Raw genomic sequence first — 20,591 nt, forward strand, 5'->3', positions numbered from 1 at the left:
ATAAAGACCCAAAATCACGACAAAATTACCAAATTTTTAACCTTATTGCAACATTTCTTAAATGTTTTCAACTTTAGTTTTAATTTAACTGACTAAATACTCATTAACTTTCCAATGAAATTATGCAATGCATTTAAAATCATTATAGTCTGGAATTAGAAATATGCGGATGTGTATATGTACAAGAGACGCGTAGACGTGCCGCAGACGCGACCATCATGAATATAGAGCGACTATATTCGTCTTTACTACAAGCTCTAAATATTCTACAAGTAATTACTACACTGGTAAAATGGATTCTATAATCTAAAATACTTTTTACTTATTTATAAGCTTAATGTAAATATTTATTCTTACAATCGTATATAAAACGATCTTAATATAATATACTCCCTATAAGTATTATGCATCTATTTATACATTACTATTTTAATCAATCAATAAATATTTTGTGGGTAGTGCTCTTTAATTAAAATATATGTCGTGTAAATTACACCCACCTTGTTATGTTTTACACGAAATCAAGTGATAATTCAATCGATATATTTTTACAGACATATCATTTGTCAATTGTTTGTGATTTGCTTATGAGATTGTTTTTAGTAACAAATTAAACCCTCCGTAGCGGCAGCTCAAGTACATTGCATGAATTTACTATAAATAATTATTATAAAGTATCGCACTTAGTGTACCTTCGGATTGAAGATTCAGCAGGATAAGATTATATTTAATAAACAAAATAAAATGAACATTGTATTACATGATATATGTTTAATACAGTTATTCAGTCGGTACGAGCCAGTCAATCATATATCTTTAACACCTCAAGCGTCAAGATGGTGTCAAAATATATTATAGTAGTAAAAATAATATAAATATATTAGTTAGTGCGTTATTATGCAATTTTAATTGGATTTGAGTAAATTAATGTAAATCACACAAATCCGGATCGCCAGTTAGAACCGGTTATCCGGATCAGTTGTAACACGTGTTTTATCGATATGCGACGTCACACCTGTTCGCGTCGTTAACACCAGTTCTACACTTGTTTGAATAATAGTTTATACGGTACGTGATGATAAATGAAACCGGACTATTATCCGGATATACAACGTAGACCGGGTCGCGGTAACTTTTCCAGTAGACGTTTTATCGATATTCATGTGCTTGCTATCTTGTTAGCTTAAAAGATATTATATAATCTACGACTTAGATGTTATCGTTAATCACTGTGAGACATTATTCTGTCAGTGTAGATTTGGATTAATATTTGAGTTTTTTAACAGCGATTGATTGAAGAGAATCATAATTCATTAACATGTTTAGCTGGAAATTCAGCCATTAACTATTAAAAAAATAAAACACCACTTATACTACTTAGCTAGCAAAGCTAAGAAATTAATATAAGTATATAAAATTATTACTTTGTTTATAAATTATTTTACATGTTTTTAATTTTCAATAGTTTATTGAAATGACAATTATACGCATATCGTATACGTAAGTAAATCGTAATTGTATTTGGAATATCAGAAGATGGAACGCGATTATTTACATGTTTTAATATAAACTTCCACTGTATTAATATTATAAAATGTTATATTACTTATTATTAGCTACATATATATTATATATAGCTATATATATGTATAAAACATTGAATAAACGTATATTTACCCTTAAATTACACGGTAAAGTCTACGAAGTTTATATGTATTATCACAATCAAATATAAAATAGTTTGATAGTGTAAATAGAACTGACCTACCTCGAGCGAAGTGGTTGATTATCAGGGCCGGGTCACTCCGCAGGGCGCTGACCTTTGCTTTCTTTAAACACTCTACAATTTTTATTTCTTTTATGCAATATATATTTAAGCTTGCAAGATTTTACCTCATATTATGATATACAAGTATTTCTGTGTAAATTAAGAGAAAAAGTACTTTACTTTTACTTTTTACTTTACACATTTTATTTCAACTTTAGTAAAATCATAATATGAAAATTTATGAACACTCAAAACAGAGGGTTAGAAAGTACTCTGATAAATATTGTTATTAAGTTAAATATACTTACTATGTAAAGTCAATAACTAAAATTAATAAAATAGGTTATTCAAAAGTGGTCGTATATATTATTATTACATAAAGTGTTTGAAGATTTGAAAATAAACTAATAAAGTTTTCTTGGCACTAACTCAAAAGGAACTAACCGCGTATAATTTATCTAGTTTCCGTCATCCACTCAGCCTGATCGTCAACTTATTCTGAACTTTTACTAAAATATATTAAATCAATTATTTAAATGAATATTCAACTTGTTATTTCTCAATATTTGTATATAAAACCTATTTAAATGGTTCATATGAATTGCTTCTATCCAATACCCAATATTTATAACGTGACAATTAATATTACACTTACATTACACTTATAATTGATTTATAGTGAATTAATCTTAAATATTATATTTATTACAATTATATTTGTTTACTCAAGCTATTTAATGTTTAAGAATCATTAAAAAAAAACATACAAAAACGGATATTCGTCACAGATAACAAAATCCCATCAATATAAAAAAAAACATCAGTCGGAATTATTTTTAAATGCGTGAAAGTTACTTTTTTTATACACTCAACAGTGATTTATGTGAATTATTATACGAACTTGTATCAGTTTGACAACACTATATTTCAATATAGAAACTGAATGGTTACATTTTAAGACGCTAGTTATCTGAGGTCGATCGTTCACGGGTCGAGCGACGTCCCGCATTACCCGCATCTCGATCAATGCTTATCTTAGTTTTGATATCTACAATATCGCCACACTATTCTAAATTCTGAAACTGTATAAAATAGTGAATGACAATATATGTATCCGAAACAATCTATTCTATTAAAACATTGATTCGTTACAGCTAATTTCAAAACCTTACAAATGAATTAAACGTTTGCCTTGTTGGCTTCTGGGAAGGTTGTGTAGCTTAATTTTACTGGACAAATTAAGGTTAATTCTTTATGAATATATTTAAAACACATTAGTATGTAACTAGAACTATTTTACCGTGTTCTAAGCTTGCTTTGGCCAATGTCTTTGAAGATGAAATTTTGAATATAGCCCGGGATTGGACGACAAGATTATAAAAAAATAATTTGAAAACGTGGTATAATCCTTTAGGAATAATTATTACTTAAGACAGCTAAGTTTAAGAAAGCCTTTGACAGTTTTTAATACTAAACAACTTTTGAATTATAAAATACTTTTATGTGCTGGTGGGTGTAGAGTACTTACGCGTGTTTGTAATATATTAATACTTATAATATTGAAATTAATGTTTATACTATTTATTATTATTGTATGTATGAATTTATATGTGTACATAACTAATATAAATCTAATTGTTTACAGGTCTTACAAGACATCAAGGTAAATATTGTAGATTTGCTGTTATCTTCTTTCTCGTTCTTTCTATTTCGTTTTAGAACAGCTTTATGTTTTTTCGTTGCATATTTCCTTGAAATTACTGCACGTCGCTCGAAAATCATTTTGTTACTCTTATGACATATATTTCATAAGATATGAATATTTTTATTTAAAATCGCCTTAAACAGCACTGAATGTCTTCATGTTATTGATATCTCAAAAACGTTTCTATACCGCATGTACTGCACTGAACTAGAAATAGCAGATTTTTAATAATTTTCTATGAAAACGGAGGTTTCGCTTGTAAAGTCTAAATATTTAGTTTTATATACTCGAGCGAGTTGCCCCAACTTTAAAAGCTGATGAATTCCTTGATTAACTTCTGTAAGAAAAAGTAAGAAAACTTTTTCGCGAATCGACCTGTTAATGACTGGAAACTGAAGCAAAAACCGTTCAGTAGTTTCTAAGATTAGAACGAACAAATCAAAGATATTGTTTTGAAATATTAATTAACATTTAATATATCGTTTCGTTTGACCATGAGACGTCACAGCCAGTCTCATGCTTAAAATGACTATATAAAATAACTAAGACATATCACATCCGCGAAGGTTCGATACGACTGGGGGAAGGCAGTGGGGGGGCGGTCGATGGGTCGACGACCCCGGCCGTTTCCACCAACCCCCACCCACCACTTATTTATTTATTATTTCGTACCATATATATTGATGGAGGAGAGATAAAATTAAGAACAAATATTTTTGGTTTAAGTCTTAGTGCTGTTATAATATTATATAAGTCTGAAAATTTATTCAACTCATATCTTAATGCAAATATATATCTGCTATAATATATTTTGCGACTATTAGAAATAATAAAGAAATTATAAGTACACATAAATTCAGAAATATTATACACAAATAACAGAAAGCAGGCAGACATTGGAACGCATGCTCTTCGTTTTTTAATATATCGCCATGAATCTCTGTCTCGTCTGATAAATTATATTTTATCTTTAACAAGAGATATAATTATTGTTATTATTTACGCATCGAGTAGCTTACGCTGCCTTTTATTTTGATTGGTAGAGTAAAATATGATTGAAATTACATTCTGTAGGAAAACACTAATTAATATCGCAAAATTTAAATTAAAAATACAAGTAAAGCGTACACAAAATAAAATGTTGAGATATTATTAAGCGCAAACCGTTTCCTCGACGTTTTTCATTATTAAGTATAAATCAATAAAAAAAATTAATTAACTTTGTCGATGGAAGAAAATTTCACGGATGCGTTAATCTATTAATTAATCAGGCCATTGCAACCGAACGTAACAAACGAAAGAGTTGCTGATAAAGAAGTATTATTTGTAGCTTTAAACGCGTTGAGGCACACGGGATATCGTACGAACTCATAACTGTACATAAAAACCTTAAAACGTATTCTGAATTCCATAATTCTTGGCCGTAGAGTCCAATTTTGTTGTTTTTTGACATATTTCCCATCTCTCTTAATCACATACGCCCGTCCCACTCATACGACAATCGTTCTATTTACAAAACATTCAAAGCGAGGTTGCCATTCTTGCGCTGCGCTTGGGCCGCTGACGTCACATTTTCCGTCCTTCTCTTCGAGAATCTCGTTGCTTCCCGGTTACACACTACTACGTGATTTAGTGATGGCCGACGGGAAAAAACCTAAAACAATGGACGTACATATAATATACCTAGAAAAAGACCCAGTCATCTTTTGCTTTTTTAAGCAAACATATAATGAACGTTACACTGAAACTAAATACTTATTTAAATGATTAACGTTATATTTATCCTTAACACTTGGAAATTATAAACAGCGTACCTATATTTTTAAATATATAAACTTTCCTTAAATTATATCTTTCGCGAAACAATAGCCTCAACAACACTGTTACAACTCTGTTACTATACACGTTGTATAAAATAATAAAAAATACAATGTTCATCCATTAATCGAAGAATATATTCCAGTGTTTCCTAGACTTTCATATAACTCTTGTACTCTATTGTTCAATAACTGGAGATTGTCGCTCAGGGCGCTCGAAGCGAAGCGAAATTTATACCCCTAAATACAAACTATACCTACGTACAAAATTTGCATCTTGTATGACACTTGTGTTACATATTCTCATACGATTACGTATTTTGTAGTCGCTTGATTTTATTTATGAACATGTAATTATTTCGTTATTATAACAAACGGTTTTGTGGCTTTAGTAATAATAATTTACTTCTTAACTGATTGCATGTATCGAATCTTGTTGTAATTTTATGCATTTTTGAGAAGTTTTAAAGTAGGTATATTCCATCCATTTCTCCAGAGAGATAAGTGAATAAACATACATATAAAAGAATATCATAATATGCAGTTTTCCTCGCGATGTATTCTGTCGACGCCGACCAAAATAAGAATTAATTATTATACATACTGTACCTAATGTCAAAACAAATGTCAAACAAATGAAATTTGACAAATGTCAAACAAATGAAATTTGACATTGAAATTTTGGGCATGCAGCTACTATTTAAATACAATTCTAGAATAAGACTAGGTGACTCTTTAAATATGATTAAATTTTAGTTTTTAATTAAATTTTGTGTATATTTAATTCGAAATATACTTATTATTTTATTTTATTTCATTAACTACAAAGTAATTATGACTTTTGTACTTCCTAGTACCGATATAAATCAAACAATGTGTTAATTGAAGGGAACTAATTCCACAGGAGAGCTCTATATCAAATTTACTGATATAGAAGTTTTTGATATTGTTCCAATACAAGCCGTTTTCCTCGTAAATTTATTTACACTCAAAATAAATAACATTTCTAAAATTAGAGGTGTTTTCCCTTAATTGATTCTACCCTTGTTCTCGATCAAACGATTTATAAAAAAATATAAAAATATACTTATTCAAGCACTTTGAACCGAGGCTTAATAAGATTAATTGCAATCTAATACTACTACCGACAAGAGACTCTCGAGGTACTGTTTTATCACCCATCTAATATCTCCCAGGTCATAATTAAAATTATTAGATTAATTATATTATAATTACAAGCAAATAAGGTCGTATATTTCAAACGTCAAATAAATATTGTATCTGTGGAATGGTATAGATATTTAAACATTGATCGATGAGTCAATATCCATATCAAAGTGACGCAGATGTTTGGATATGAGCAACGGATGTTTTAGTAATAACCAGCGAATTATTAACACTCGCTGCTGTAATCAAATATTATTTATTAAACATTATCACTATTGTTATTAAACTATAATGTCTTGAATGTCAGTTATTAAATAATGCTATCGTTTAATAACACAAAATATCAATTGAATCCTTGTCATGGGAAATGTAGAGTCATATTAAAGTCTAGCATATAAAACTATAACTAAATAAAATGCAAATCGTGATAGTTCATCGTCACTTGTATTGCGAGAATTATATTGGTCATATAGTTAACTTAAATAATCAAATCCAGGATTTCCTTTTTTCTTGTGAATATTTACCATAACAGCGACTTGCTTGTATTTCAAACTGAAAACGGTAGAATCAAGTATGATCAGGGCATATATTAACAAATCACTGTGTGGTTGTCTCACCACATGAACTTGTACAAGGTCTTTCAAACCTGTGTACTGTTTTTAATAAGCTATACTCCACTGCACAGCGTATGTTAACTGTTAAAATAATTAAAGCAAAAAATTAAATTCATCATTAAATTTGATGAATTATTTTATTTAAATTAATTGTTAATTAGATAGGAAGAGGGAGAAAGATAATAACAAGTGTAATGAAAATACGGAATGAAACACCTGCGCACCCAAGTGCAGCGAAAGCAATCACAACGCTGTATCCAATATAAAGCTACGGCTGCATCGGTGCAACCACCGAAACAACTGCGATAAGAATACTTAGAATTCCCTATATCGCATAGGTGTGGCTGTAGTATTACAGAAAATACCGCATCGTTCCGTTCCCCTTACTCGATCAGGTGTGTTCATACCTTCTTAATCCAGTTACATATATTACTAAAATTTACTAATAAATATGTCGACGTACGATTAATCAATAATGGCTGATTTAGAAGACAAGAGAAAAAACCTAACCAACCTGTTTACTTTTAATAGAACATCCTGAACAATGATAAATGTATATGTCAAAATTGAATTGACTAGACTAAGAAAAGACGTTGAATAAATTAAAAAAAAAAAAAACCTGATGAGTTATTACGAAGTGAACTATAATTATAAACTTAAATAAAATACGAACTCAAACTTTTCACATGATATACATATGTAAGGTTAATCGTGGGAACGGAATTATTAAACAGAAATCTAAAATTCAATACGTGTCAAAATATTAAATAAATATGGTAGAAAATGATCTGGATCAACATTTTGACTATTCACACTAGCTGACAGAATAAGAGAATGTTAGAAATAAATATTTGTATAATTTCAACGTATATAACATTGATAGATAATATTAACAAATTATATTATAATTTTGACCAAAAACCGCGTAAACCTACCAAAATATTTAAACTACGTAAACTAGCGAAATAGATTTTTCATTAGAAGAATATGATATTATTTTAAACGGTAAAACGTTCATAAATAAATAAATAAATTTATTCGATTAATATAAAAAAAAAACTTTTCCACGTTGCGTGTCTCGGCCTATCTTAAAACTTAAAAGAGTGTATACAGATATTAGTCATAATTGGATTAAAATTGACTCTGAGACCTATAAATATGTAACGTGCGGAAGCAATCAATTCAAGATCATAATAGACTCAACTAGGAAGGTTAAGGAGCCAATCGTAGCACAATACAAATAGCCTTCAAGTTATTTAAATGGTATCAATGAATGACGTAATTAAATATAAACGTTTCAATTTTATTTCATTAACTAGTGATTTTATTAGTTGTTTGTATGTATTTATATTCTATGTCTCTTTGAAATAATAAAATTGTAATTTTGACCATGTAGCTATAAACGTGTTCACCGAAGTTAGCGTCTGATCTAATAGTTATGTATAAGGCGTACTAACTTACCTAACTACTTTTATTTAATATTTCGCTTACAGTTTTATTAATTTGATAAATATATGTTAATGAGAAACCAAGCAAGTGCTAAGATTTGGTACTCACTTGAGAAGTTTTAAAAATCCTAGTGAATCGTAATGATTTTACTACCAAATTGGCTTTTTCTACATCGAATATTTAAACGAAATCACCTTGAACTATTTTCCGGGTATTAATAAATATATATACAAAAATCAAACTCCTCAAATAATTTTATTTCCTAATTGATTATTGAAATAAACGTTATTTACATTTACATATGTCAATGTCAGGTCTAATATTCCATTTCTATATATAATATATGAATATGTATTTACCAAAATAAATTAACCTGTGTCACGAAGGCGATAACGAATATTATCTATGTATAATACGATTTAGATTGAAATAACTTACATGTTATAATTTAACATCTGATTTTTTGAAGTTTAATGTTTTGCGAATATAAGTCAATATCTCATGACTTAATGAAACGTATGAGGTGCACTTATACGAGTCTCCTAACTGGCAAAAAATAAAAAAAACCCGCGACAAAAGCAATTACTGACACCGAATTTCGTAAATAATTCCTAAGGGGAATGAAAAAGGTGGCTTAAAAAGGTTAGTAATCCTTATGCTTAGCTCAGACTTAAAGGAAATTAACCATCAACATAAGCGAACGTGGTTTTGGGAGGTAGGAGTGGCCATGGAATTTCTTATTATAAGTCAATATAATAACATAAATAATTTGTAAGATTTGTTTATTAAATCGTTGAGAAATAAAATTGTTCGAAATTTCAATCAACGCAAGCCAACTACGGGTTCTAGATTGGTCTTATATACCTTCATCCATAAATTAGTTTATACTTCTATGTTTATCAATACCATTTGTAACACTGTAAAATGATGATAATCTTCTATTATTATGCAGATCCACTCGAAATCATACACAAAGACTTGACCTCATTTCTGTGTCTCTCTTCCCATAAACAATCTTCCATACAACTAACACAGTGTACAATTGTTAGAAAACCTACATACACACGGCATATCTTATGTAGTTATCTCTCTTATTCATTATACATGAGATAGAGATAGCATTACTTGAAAGATGGACTGTTTTCCATAACAATGGGCATTCAATTTTTCGTATGAAAACATTTTTTCCCTTAACATTTTCATACAATTAATAGGGAAACTCTGTTTTGTTTCTGAGTAATATCATTACACTTCAGAATCGAACACATGTTTTTTTATGTACTTTGTTAATCAACCATATAAAAGACGTAAGTTGGGTATGTATACCTTACTCAATAATATTCACAATTGAGTACAGGTAATAATAGTCTTTTTGTGGTAAGATATTAGTTATAAATCAGAATGCAGCTATGTATATCACAATGTGGCGTTTTGTACAAGCACTCCCGCCTTGGGCAGGAATAAATATCGGCCAACGTGGTTACACACGTGTTCTGACCACGTACTCCCGAGTCACGTACGTAACAGCTGACTCATTTTGAACTTTATTTCAAAGGTATAACGTTCAAATCAGACTACAACTGTCACTATAGGTACATTATGTAGGTTACATTACTTTATCATAGTTATTGGTGATAAGTCACTTTCATGGTTTATAAGAATAACGCCTTACTTTGTATGTAAATACGATTATTTTTTTCTTATCTTTATGCTTAGTTTTAAATCAGAATATGGTACGAATAGTAAACTGACAATATTATCATTACTGTTAATTAGAACCAATCTGCAATCTCAGTTTGTATGAGACATGTACATACATTACTGTTTATATCAGAATTGACGCTCGTTAAATATATAATTCGATTAAAATCACGCGAGTATGTCACCACTAATACTGTAAGTGAAAGTGAAGATTCCTCTACCAATTTATAAACACATTAATTACAGAAGTAATTTAATTATATTTAATAATAGATTGTATGGGGAAAATGAAAATCAAAACGTATTTTGAAACATAAAACAAAGAAATCTACGCTCCGGTTCCTCGCCGCGCCAAACAAAACATGTAAATTTGCAAATGTCACATATAATATACGATTACGAGTAAAACAATAAATGTTTTGTTAACGTAACATGTGCTGTTACGTTATTAAATTGTATTTTCTTAGACGTAAAATGATTTTTTATTCTTTTTATGAACTTTTACTTTAACTAACCTTTTTATATGCACGGGTCAAATCTTGCAACCGATTTTAAATAAGTTTCACCTAATCGAATAAATATAAATTTTGTACACACATTGATCATTATTTTCAACTAATGTACCTTTGATTATTGATTTACTACTAACGAATTTGTCAATCGATTTAAAGATTTTTTTAGGTTTTGAAACTGACCGACAATTTTACGTATAAACATTTATTAAACTATCACGATTTGTCCTTGAGTTTCGTTTCTTTTATTCATATTATTTTCTTTTTTAAATCATCGCGTTTTCTCATTTAAATTTTATATCAAAACACGAAAAGCATCCGAACTACACATTAAACACACAAAGCGACGAATTCCACGCTAAAATCAACGTTTTCCATTTAAAACATTTGCGGAATAGCTGAATAATATTTTTGTAATGAGACCCGTTTATTGCCCGCGGCGCACTTTGCCTAAAATATGACCTTTCTCTGCCGCTATATTTACATATATTCGCAATTTCGAGCTTTTTACTATCCTGTTTTATCAAAGATCGTGGTGCGAGATTAGCATTTCCTCCAAACGCACCCATTTTAAATTTTTATCTGTTTAAAACGTTGTAGATGGTTCTGAAAATTTTATTTTTAGTTCGTGTACTATATTAAATAATATCAGAACCTTCGAAGCGACACTTTTCATAAAGCTGTTTGAGTTCATCGTACAACAATAAAGATTTTATTAAATCCAGGTGTTCTGTAATTACATGCGTTAAATAAAATATCTATGCAATTCTCATAATAGGCTATTAAAAAATGGATGTGCTCATGAGGCTTAGTTGTGACTTTGTATATCACTTTATAAGTTTATAGCACAATTTTCACTAAATAGAATCTGTGTTATATTTATACTGTAGAATATGACCTTTAATAAATAATGCACCAACTATCAAGCAAAAAATATATTTTTTTCCTTGGGTTTAGATTTATCGCGTCCTATTTTCACTATGCTACGGTGCTTGTGATTAATTAGTTATTTTAGACGGAAACCATCGCTTCTGCTGATAACACTATCTAACGAGGCCGCAAGTGTACCTTCGCATGTTTGTTAAAAAATAGAAAATATGTTTAAATCCATGTTTACAATATTATTTTATGTCTCTTGACCGGTTTGTTTTCATTGTGTTCTGTTGAGTAATTAGTTTGCCAACTAGCATAGGCTAATAATAACCAATCATACATCATTATAATGTATATGGACCGCAAATCGTGTTACAAAAGCAAACAATACCTCGAAATTAATTCTTAAGTCACACAAAATTGTTTATTTACGCGTTTTGATACCATGCCAAAAAGATCAAAGTTACTGTGACCTTCGGCAGACCGGACCGCGATTTTCAATACACCTGCAGCTATATACAAGTCCATTTTATTTACAAAAATAGTATTTTGTGTAGGTTAAATAATATGTAAATAATATGTGGTTAAATATAAAGCGCTTTCGAAGTTGAGTTGTTATATTATAATCTTATTTCAATTAAATTTACATTTCTATATTTTATTTAAAAAAAAAACCAACAAAATGTTTCTAAAACAATGATAATTTTCATAATATTCTATAAATTTATCATAAAGGCAATTAAAATTAAAGCTAAAGGCGCTTACACAAAGTTACACAAAAGCAGAGTTTGCAGGGCAAGTTGTGGCTCAACAATGAGCTTTTGTTTGTTGTTAATGGACGGCCTTTGTCGCACAGGCCTAAATTTTGACTTATTGTTCGCGATGTGCATACACCTTTAGAGAAATATAATTTAAATTATAGTTTCGTATTAACAGTCCACGAAACGAATCTAAAGAGCCTCATGACACTGTCAAACTACTTTTATAGCCAAAATTTAAAAACATTTAACTCGTCAAATTAAAAATATATATTAAAACTCACAAAAATGCAAAATTACTTCAAGTAAAATTAAAAAAAAAAAACTTCTCTCTGTAACACATGGTTTGTATTTTTTTTAATACAAATTATGATGACGTGTACAACGAAGCATTCAAAGAAATTTGATATACAACCTTTTATTACCAAATTATAATAAACCAAACTAAGATTTTCCGCTTTAATTGAATAATCTCGTCGAGCACGATTATTAAGTATAATTCAATACTTACTCAAGAGTAAAGTCAGTATTGTTGGAAATATGATAGCACAATGTAATGGAGCAATAATAATTTATAAACTAACATCTTCAACCATCAGCTGGTCTCGATCGCAATCGCTTTTAATGAACCGAAATAGACTTCTTTTTACGCTTCATGAATCTTTTATTATCATTCTTCAGGTAAAATTTTATACTTGTCCTTTGTAATATTTTTAAAGATCTTACCACCCAGAATGATTTTTTTTTACAAAATTTTATGAACAACATTGGGGCAAAAAAATGCGCTTAAACCTATGATTTATAATTATCGAAATATGATTATCGATATGAAACTATATTAGACGAATGAATATGATATGAATGGTTTAAGTGGTCGTTTTACGGCAAATTAACAAAATATCACCTGAAAGTGAAGCTCTATATAATAATCAATTTTTTATAAAAAAAAGACAATTACTCCTAAATAATTATATATAAACAGTATCATCGAGGCCATATAACAGTCAAATAGTTCCAGAATTAATTCTTCGACGTTTAATAAATAAGTGAACACATGCTAACAAAGCATGTTATAACTGCAACGATCCGAAACAGACTCTTAATCGTCTCACGGTGAATGAACACAATAACTGAAATAACCTAATATTATTCCAATCGCACTATTGTTTGAACACCATGTATATAATCAACACTCATTTCATCCTTATTCTATCATTACGTTACGACTTTTCAAATTAAATTACTGTAAAACTATATTTTGGATGGTTATAAGATGTCGTATTTTTTATTAATTGAATTTTGAACCTAAACTTTGTTGTGGAAATATATATGCATACCACATAATATTCAATATTTTCTGCTTACTTAATTAATGACACTAAAATGTTTTACGTTCACGAATCGCAAGTGCAAGCGCACAAAACGCAAGCATCGTTTGCGGTTTTCACAACTGCGTTACAAAGACGCTAATAGGAAACACATCTTGCTTGTTAATATAGTTAATTAATAGTATTGCGATCACGCAGTTATATAAATACACATATCGTAAACAATTCATTTAATTCATAATAAGAATATATTGGACAATAAGAAATCAAAACGTACGAGTATAACAGAAAATAGAGTCTCAAAAAGGCACAAACATCTGTGAAAAAAGAGAAACAAATACATATTCTGTTTATGTCTTGAAAACACATTCAATTATTATGGTCTTAAAACAAAGTAACGACATTTGATTATTACTGGAAGAGAAAAAAAATAGAGATTAATTGTAGCATTTCCTTCACGCGTGTCTACACACTTTAAAGGGTCAAAATAATGTAATAATCACCGCAAATTGGGGTCATTACATCTAGTAATATAAAATAATGACACACGACTTGTAATCTTCAATTTTCTATTTCCAATTTGATGTTACCAACGGGCGTGTATGGATCTCGGATTGCTGGTCGGTCGGATGCGCCAATCAGAGACCTGCTTTCAAAAGGAATAATCTCTAAAGAACGACATTGTTCAGTCTTTTATAGCCTTTTTGAAGACGTGATTTAATATTATTTGGCTTAAATTTTTATTGGATTAGAATATAAATATGAATATATATTATTAACATCAATCCGCATTATTGTTTTTTTTATTTTTATTATTAAATTAATAATCTCATATGTATTATATTTGTATATATATAAATATTTGTATTCATTTCGTCGTGGGAAATAAAATTAGAACTATTTTTTCTAGTTACCGCTACCTTTAGTTTATTATTTTTCTTTTATAAAAGTGTTATGCATAGCTTCCCTTTAAATGTAATTGTAGTTGCAAAGTTCAATGTTGACTCTTAAATGTATATTTTAATTTGAATAAAGTTTTATTCTTAATGATGTTACTAACTATTACAAAAGTATTTTTAGAACAGATATAGCAAACATATATTTACCTGTTTCCGCTGTTCTAACGTTAGCATCTAAAAATTGCAGAGCTACCGCGGTCGTAAGCCTTTGGGCGGAGGAGTATCATCAGCGGTCGGGTTGAGCCCTGGACTGCCAGCCGCCGCATCTCCGGGCCCTGCTGCGCCCGCTGCACCTAGCCCTGCACCAGCCACAACACCGGCCATGAAACAGGAACATCCAAGCCAACCCATGGTATGTTTGAATATATAGTACAGCCAAATCAATATTATCAGAGACAGTTTTTGTAATCGCCGAAAAATAAACCCTTTTCTATTAAACAGACATGGTCCTTGCAAAAAAATACTTAATCGCTGATATTAGAATTAGTTTAAAAGCTCCATCAAAATAACCAGAGTTTTGAACTTAAAATCAAATAAACATTAATTCAAACATCTTAAAAGCAGCCGAAACAATATAATACATAAATTATCTATTCTTGGTGACGTTAAATCAAATTTCTTGTAGATGAAATATGCGAGGTCCCGTCAAAGAAGTTGTTTAATTTGTTTATCTTTACCCTATTACATCTTTCTACAATACAAAAACAACGTCAACCGCTTTTCATAATTATAATTCAGTTTAAGCAGTTTGTTTGTCTGCGAAATTCATTTTTACATGATTAAATTATTTCGAATTATTCTCCGAAATAATACTGACTATATGATATGGACCGCTAGATTATATAAATAAATATCGTAAAATTATTGTGGTAATGTTCTTTCGCATATGCTTTTATGCATTATGCATAAAACATTCTCGAACTGATTGGAATTTAAAAGGGAAGATCCTATTTTTACAGAACATTAAAAAAGCAACGAAAAATGTTCATTACCAAAACTCGTTTAAAAAAAAATAGAAATAAACATTGCTTCCATACATAAGTAACATGACAAAAAAGTTTCAACAGTTGATTTGCACCGACGCTCAAACTTGAGCAATTCCGGGCACAGTCGCGCCCAATTTATCGTCCCCAATCGAAACTCGACGCATTTTATATCGTTTGCAAGTAGTTGTACAAGCGAACATATTTCCTGTACTTGTGAATATCGTTTATGCTCGATGCATGTTATTTAAAATATTGAAAATTCGACAATCTCAAACTAAGTCAACAACTAGATATCGCCTACGAGTGAAATAAAATTCTTTTAAATTGTGAATTTACTTTATATAATAATATATTTAAATTGCTCACGTGATTATAAAAACAATAAAAACCACATTCATTAACGAAGCAAACAATTAAGTTCGTGTCGTGGCGGAACGTTCGTTAATGAAATTTCAACTTCGCAAAGCTCCTGTTTTGTAAAGAAATTAAAATCTTCAAAGTTCAACTGTTATAAAACCGACTAATGCTATAACATGTTTGCTCGGCGCCTTTCCTTAATTTTGGAACTTAAGTTTTATAATTTAATAGTATCTCTGAAGCATCTTTCTTTTTCATAAAATTCTATTTTGAGTAGCAACTTTTGGTTATGCTAAAGTAAAAATAACATTCAATTTACTACCATTACGACAAAGACTAAACGCCGTAGCATTAAATATACGAATTACGTTTTATAAGAATATTAAATACCCGTTCATATCAAAAGTTACCTTCAAAATGAGAATAAATTTTTCCTAAGAAAATTAAACTCCACTTATAAAAACTTATGTTAAGTTCTTTTTCTTCGCGAAAAACATCTCGCAATAGGTCACCGGTAGAATATAAATTAAAATGGCTCGTTGTATGCTTTGCTTATGTAATTTTATCTCTATTGACAAAACGAAGATATGTTAACGATATACCATAGTAAAATAAAATCAAAACAAAAAACATAGAGTTAGCTTAAAGTCCACTCGATTAAAAACACCTATACATCTTGTAATAAATAAAACTATTTTTATATAGCAATTGTTGTATTTGCCATTGGACATAAATACATAGTTTGTCGACCTCGATGCGTGATTACGTTAGGGCAGTTCACAGGTAATTAGGTAAACAATGTCCGAGGTCCTCGCACGGCCTTGACCCACTACTAGCATATCGCCTCCAAGCCAATTGTTATGAGTTCGAATATAGATAAGTTTTTTTATAATAACACAATAATTCACACAACAGTATGAAACTTTAACATGATTTTTTTTGCAGGCTCCAATGCCATTTTATGCGGGGGACCCAAACAGATTCCCTACAGCCTGGCAAACAGATCCTTCACAAGGTACGTGTTAGTGTTTACTATTCATTAAAATTTTATTCGGGCAAATTAAACTTCGCTGCCTAAAGCCGTCTAAACTTAAAAATATTTTAACAAGGACGTATACTATACATAAACAATATATTTAACGCTGACAGCTGACCGACAACGCTCTAATGAAGAGTATTTTAATGACAAGATCTGTATTTGCAATTTTATTACTTACAACGTTCGTCAAATGTGAATTAAAATATGTTAAAATTTTTTTTTGCAGGTTGGCAGAATCAATTTATACAGCAGCTTCCTACCCAGACTGGCCAAACGACCTTAGACTATCAAGGAAATCATACCCCTTACGCAACATCTCCTCATTACCAAGCCAACACCACGTACACCGTCCAAAACGTCGCTACTACGTTTGATGTCACAAACAATGCTTATTATCCAGCTGGAGTTCAAACTATTCCAGCACAAAGACCACCATCGAACCGTGGAGCGTATACTCCCGTGCCATCACCGCGAGCTCCACTTTATACGACTGAGTATCAACAACAATATGCACAACAGGCTCCTACCCCTGGAGTTACTACTGGCAATGATTCCAGGCCTGCTTCAGCTGCCTCTTATCAAAGTTCAGTGGCCACATCTGGTACCCCTGTCTATACGGTTAGTCAACAAAACTACGATCGAACCGAGTATACGGCAGAACATGCGGAAGAGTACAATAATGGAGAAAATGGCACAGGTGATACGAATAATGAAGGAGAGAGACAAGAACAAAATGCCTCGAATGGACAGCATTCGGGAAACGCCGAGCCTGGATACCTGCAGGGGAGCAACGGTCCGCGAGCTTCACTCGATTGTAACGGGTATCCGGGCAACTATACTAGCGGGCAGTATACGGAAAATGGACAAGCGCAGAACCAAAACGATTGGCAGCAACGTCAATGGCAGCATAACCAAAGAATACAAAATCAACAACAATTGCAAAATCAACAACAATTACAAAATCAACAACAGTTACAAAATCAACAACAGATGCAAAATCAACAACAGCTGCAAAATCAACAATTGCAAAATCAACAGCAGATACAAAATCAACAACAAATACAAAGCCAACAACAAATACAAAGTCAACAACAAATACAAAGCCAACAACAAATACAAAGTCAACAACAGCTGCAAAATCAACAACAGCTACAAAATCAACAACAGATACAAAACCAACAACAGATGCAAAATCAACAACATCAACAACAATTACAGAATCAACAACAGCTCCAAAGCCACCAACAAATGCAAAATCAACAACAAATTAATCAGATGCAAAGTCAACAGCAACAGATACAAAATCAAATTCAAAACCATCAAAACCAGCAAATTCAGAATCAACAAATGCAGCAACACAGACAAGAAGAAGCCGAACAGCAGATGTTCTCTCAATCAGACAGGGTCAACTTAAATTCTAGATTAAAAACAATGATATTAAATAAACAGAACCATATAAGGGATGGCACAAATACACCACCAGATAAAGGCGACCCCGGAGAGGGACCCCCTCGCGTTATCGATGATAGAAAAAGTGGGGTTACTGAAGATAGAAATAACACCGGTCATTTTTTATCGTATAGCCACCATCTCCGAGATAATTACCGTATAGGTGAACAGGGTATATCTGTCGCTGGTAATTATTCACAAAACACCCACGCTTATGGTTTGGGTGACTTCGGAGGTGGTGGCCACCACGTATGGGAGGGGGGGACGGAAGTCTCGAAAAATTATGAAAAAAACAATTTGTCTAAGACTGTATCTAAAACATCTCAAAAATTACCGTCTTATACTGATATGAGACCACAATATGGAACATATACCAATGTACCATATGACGCGCAAAAATATGCAGAAATGTACGGTAGTGATAGTAATTTAAGTTATAATCAACAAGATAGCAAAGATTTTCAATCAAAGATGCTTATTGGACCAGTATCCGACATTAATCAACAAAATTGCGCATCCTCGCGTGATGTAAACGCACAAAAGAGAGCTTATGATAGAGAGCCTTATGATCCTAAATTTAGACATCAAGTAGCACCTCTAATACCTAAATTAGAAATACCAGATAACTTCCAGTATTTCAAAGATCCAATAAAAATAGAACCTCAGAGACATTTGAATCAAAACGTATATTCAAAACCAAACGAAACGCTTGCGAATATTTCTTATAAAGAATATTCAAACAACATTTCTTCCAGACAAGGCCAAGTCACGGCTTTACCGCCAATATCAACAATAAAACATGAGAACTTTAACCAGAAACCTCAAATCTATCAGAACTTCCAGAATGGTCCTTATGAAAGAAAAAATAATAAAAATGATGTTTACGCACAAATCCCAAGGATACAAGAGAGTGTAGGTTTTCAGAAATATAATAGAAATTATGAAGCTAGACATGAAAAAGAATCGGATAATTCTGAACGGAGCACCCCTATTGATCCTAAACCACCTTATTATATAGAACAAATTAAATCAGAACATTCACCACCTGGACACAAGATATATAAAAATTTAAACTACGGTCCACCTAGAAATGAACCATACATGTTTACAGGGGAAGGAGGACCAGTGTCTATTAGAAATGAAATAGGCTATGCTTGTTGTAGACAAGGATCTACAAAAAATCCTCCACCAGAACATTTAAGAGATGGAGCTTGTCCTGGCCTTCAAACTAAAGATGAAATTCTAGAAGACGATGCTGAAAATACTGATAAAACGGATTCTAAAAATCAATCTAAACCCGGCACCCCAGTGCCTGAATCACATATCAAAAATACTAAGGAGAATCAATTCAATTATTCTAAGGAATATTTGGATAATTTGGAAAGGTTAAAAAATAATTCAAGGACGGAAGTACCAGATTGCAATTGCTTCCCAGCAGACAAAAATCCTCCAGAACCTGGCAGCTACTACACTCATTTAGGTAAACAGAATGTTGTAAATATTTTAAGGAATATTTATAATAAATATTTATTAATTGATTCCAAATGTTTTAACAGAAATCTTTACTTTACAGGAGCATCATCATCTTTGTCCGAACTGAGAAAAGATCTTGAAGCACGTACAGGGCTATCTGGCAAAGAACTACGAATTGAAAAAATCTGCTATACTGGAAAAGAGGGCAAAACTGCCCAAGGTTGCCCTATGGCTAAGTGGGTGAGTGTATGGATCAAAACACACTATTTATTATATTAATAATTGATTAGTATATATTTCAAATTCTACCAGAATCAAACAATTTAACGGAATATAAATTATTTAAATCTTTCAATTTCAGGTCATACGGCGCTCTAACTATACAGAAAAAGTATTAGTCGTCGTAAAATTTCGTAATGGCCACAAATGTGCTACATCATGGATAGTAGTGTGTTTAGTAGCCTGGGAAGGAATTCCACAATCCGAAGCTGACTTAGATTACACATTGCTATCTCATAAACTGAATAGATATGGTTTGCCAACAACACGTCGATGTGCGACAAACGAAAACAGAACATGTGCATGTCAAGGTAAGTATCTGATCAATAAGGATTTTTATAGCCTTATTTCAGAAAA

The 20,591-nt window shown here is 31.1% G+C and overlaps 1 protein-coding gene across 1 annotated transcript in view; it reads left to right on the top strand.

Annotated features, from left to right (window-relative positions):
* Positions 1–20,591, top strand: part of LOC125063920 (DNA N6-methyl adenine demethylase) — a 31,195-nt gene that overhangs the window by 6,248 nt on the left and 4,356 nt on the right. Inside the window, exons 2-8 of the mRNA XM_047670620.1 lie at positions 3,414–3,431; positions 14,839–15,003; positions 16,940–17,009; positions 17,260–17,534; positions 18,375–19,962; positions 20,056–20,195; positions 20,317–20,545. Of these exons, the coding sequence (XP_047526576.1) occupies positions 14,974–15,003; positions 16,940–17,009; positions 17,260–17,534; positions 18,375–19,962; positions 20,056–20,195; positions 20,317–20,545 (2,332 nt within the window). The 5' untranslated portion in view covers positions 3,414–3,431; positions 14,839–14,973. The remainder of the gene's footprint in view (positions 1–3,413; positions 3,432–14,838; positions 15,004–16,939; positions 17,010–17,259; positions 17,535–18,374; positions 19,963–20,055; positions 20,196–20,316; positions 20,546–20,591) is intronic.

The sequence above is a fragment of the Vanessa atalanta genome, chromosome 5, assembly GCF_905147765.1.
Source record: "Vanessa atalanta chromosome 5, ilVanAtal1.2, whole genome shotgun sequence".
Lineage (NCBI taxonomy): Eukaryota > Metazoa > Arthropoda > Insecta > Lepidoptera > Nymphalidae > Vanessa > Vanessa atalanta.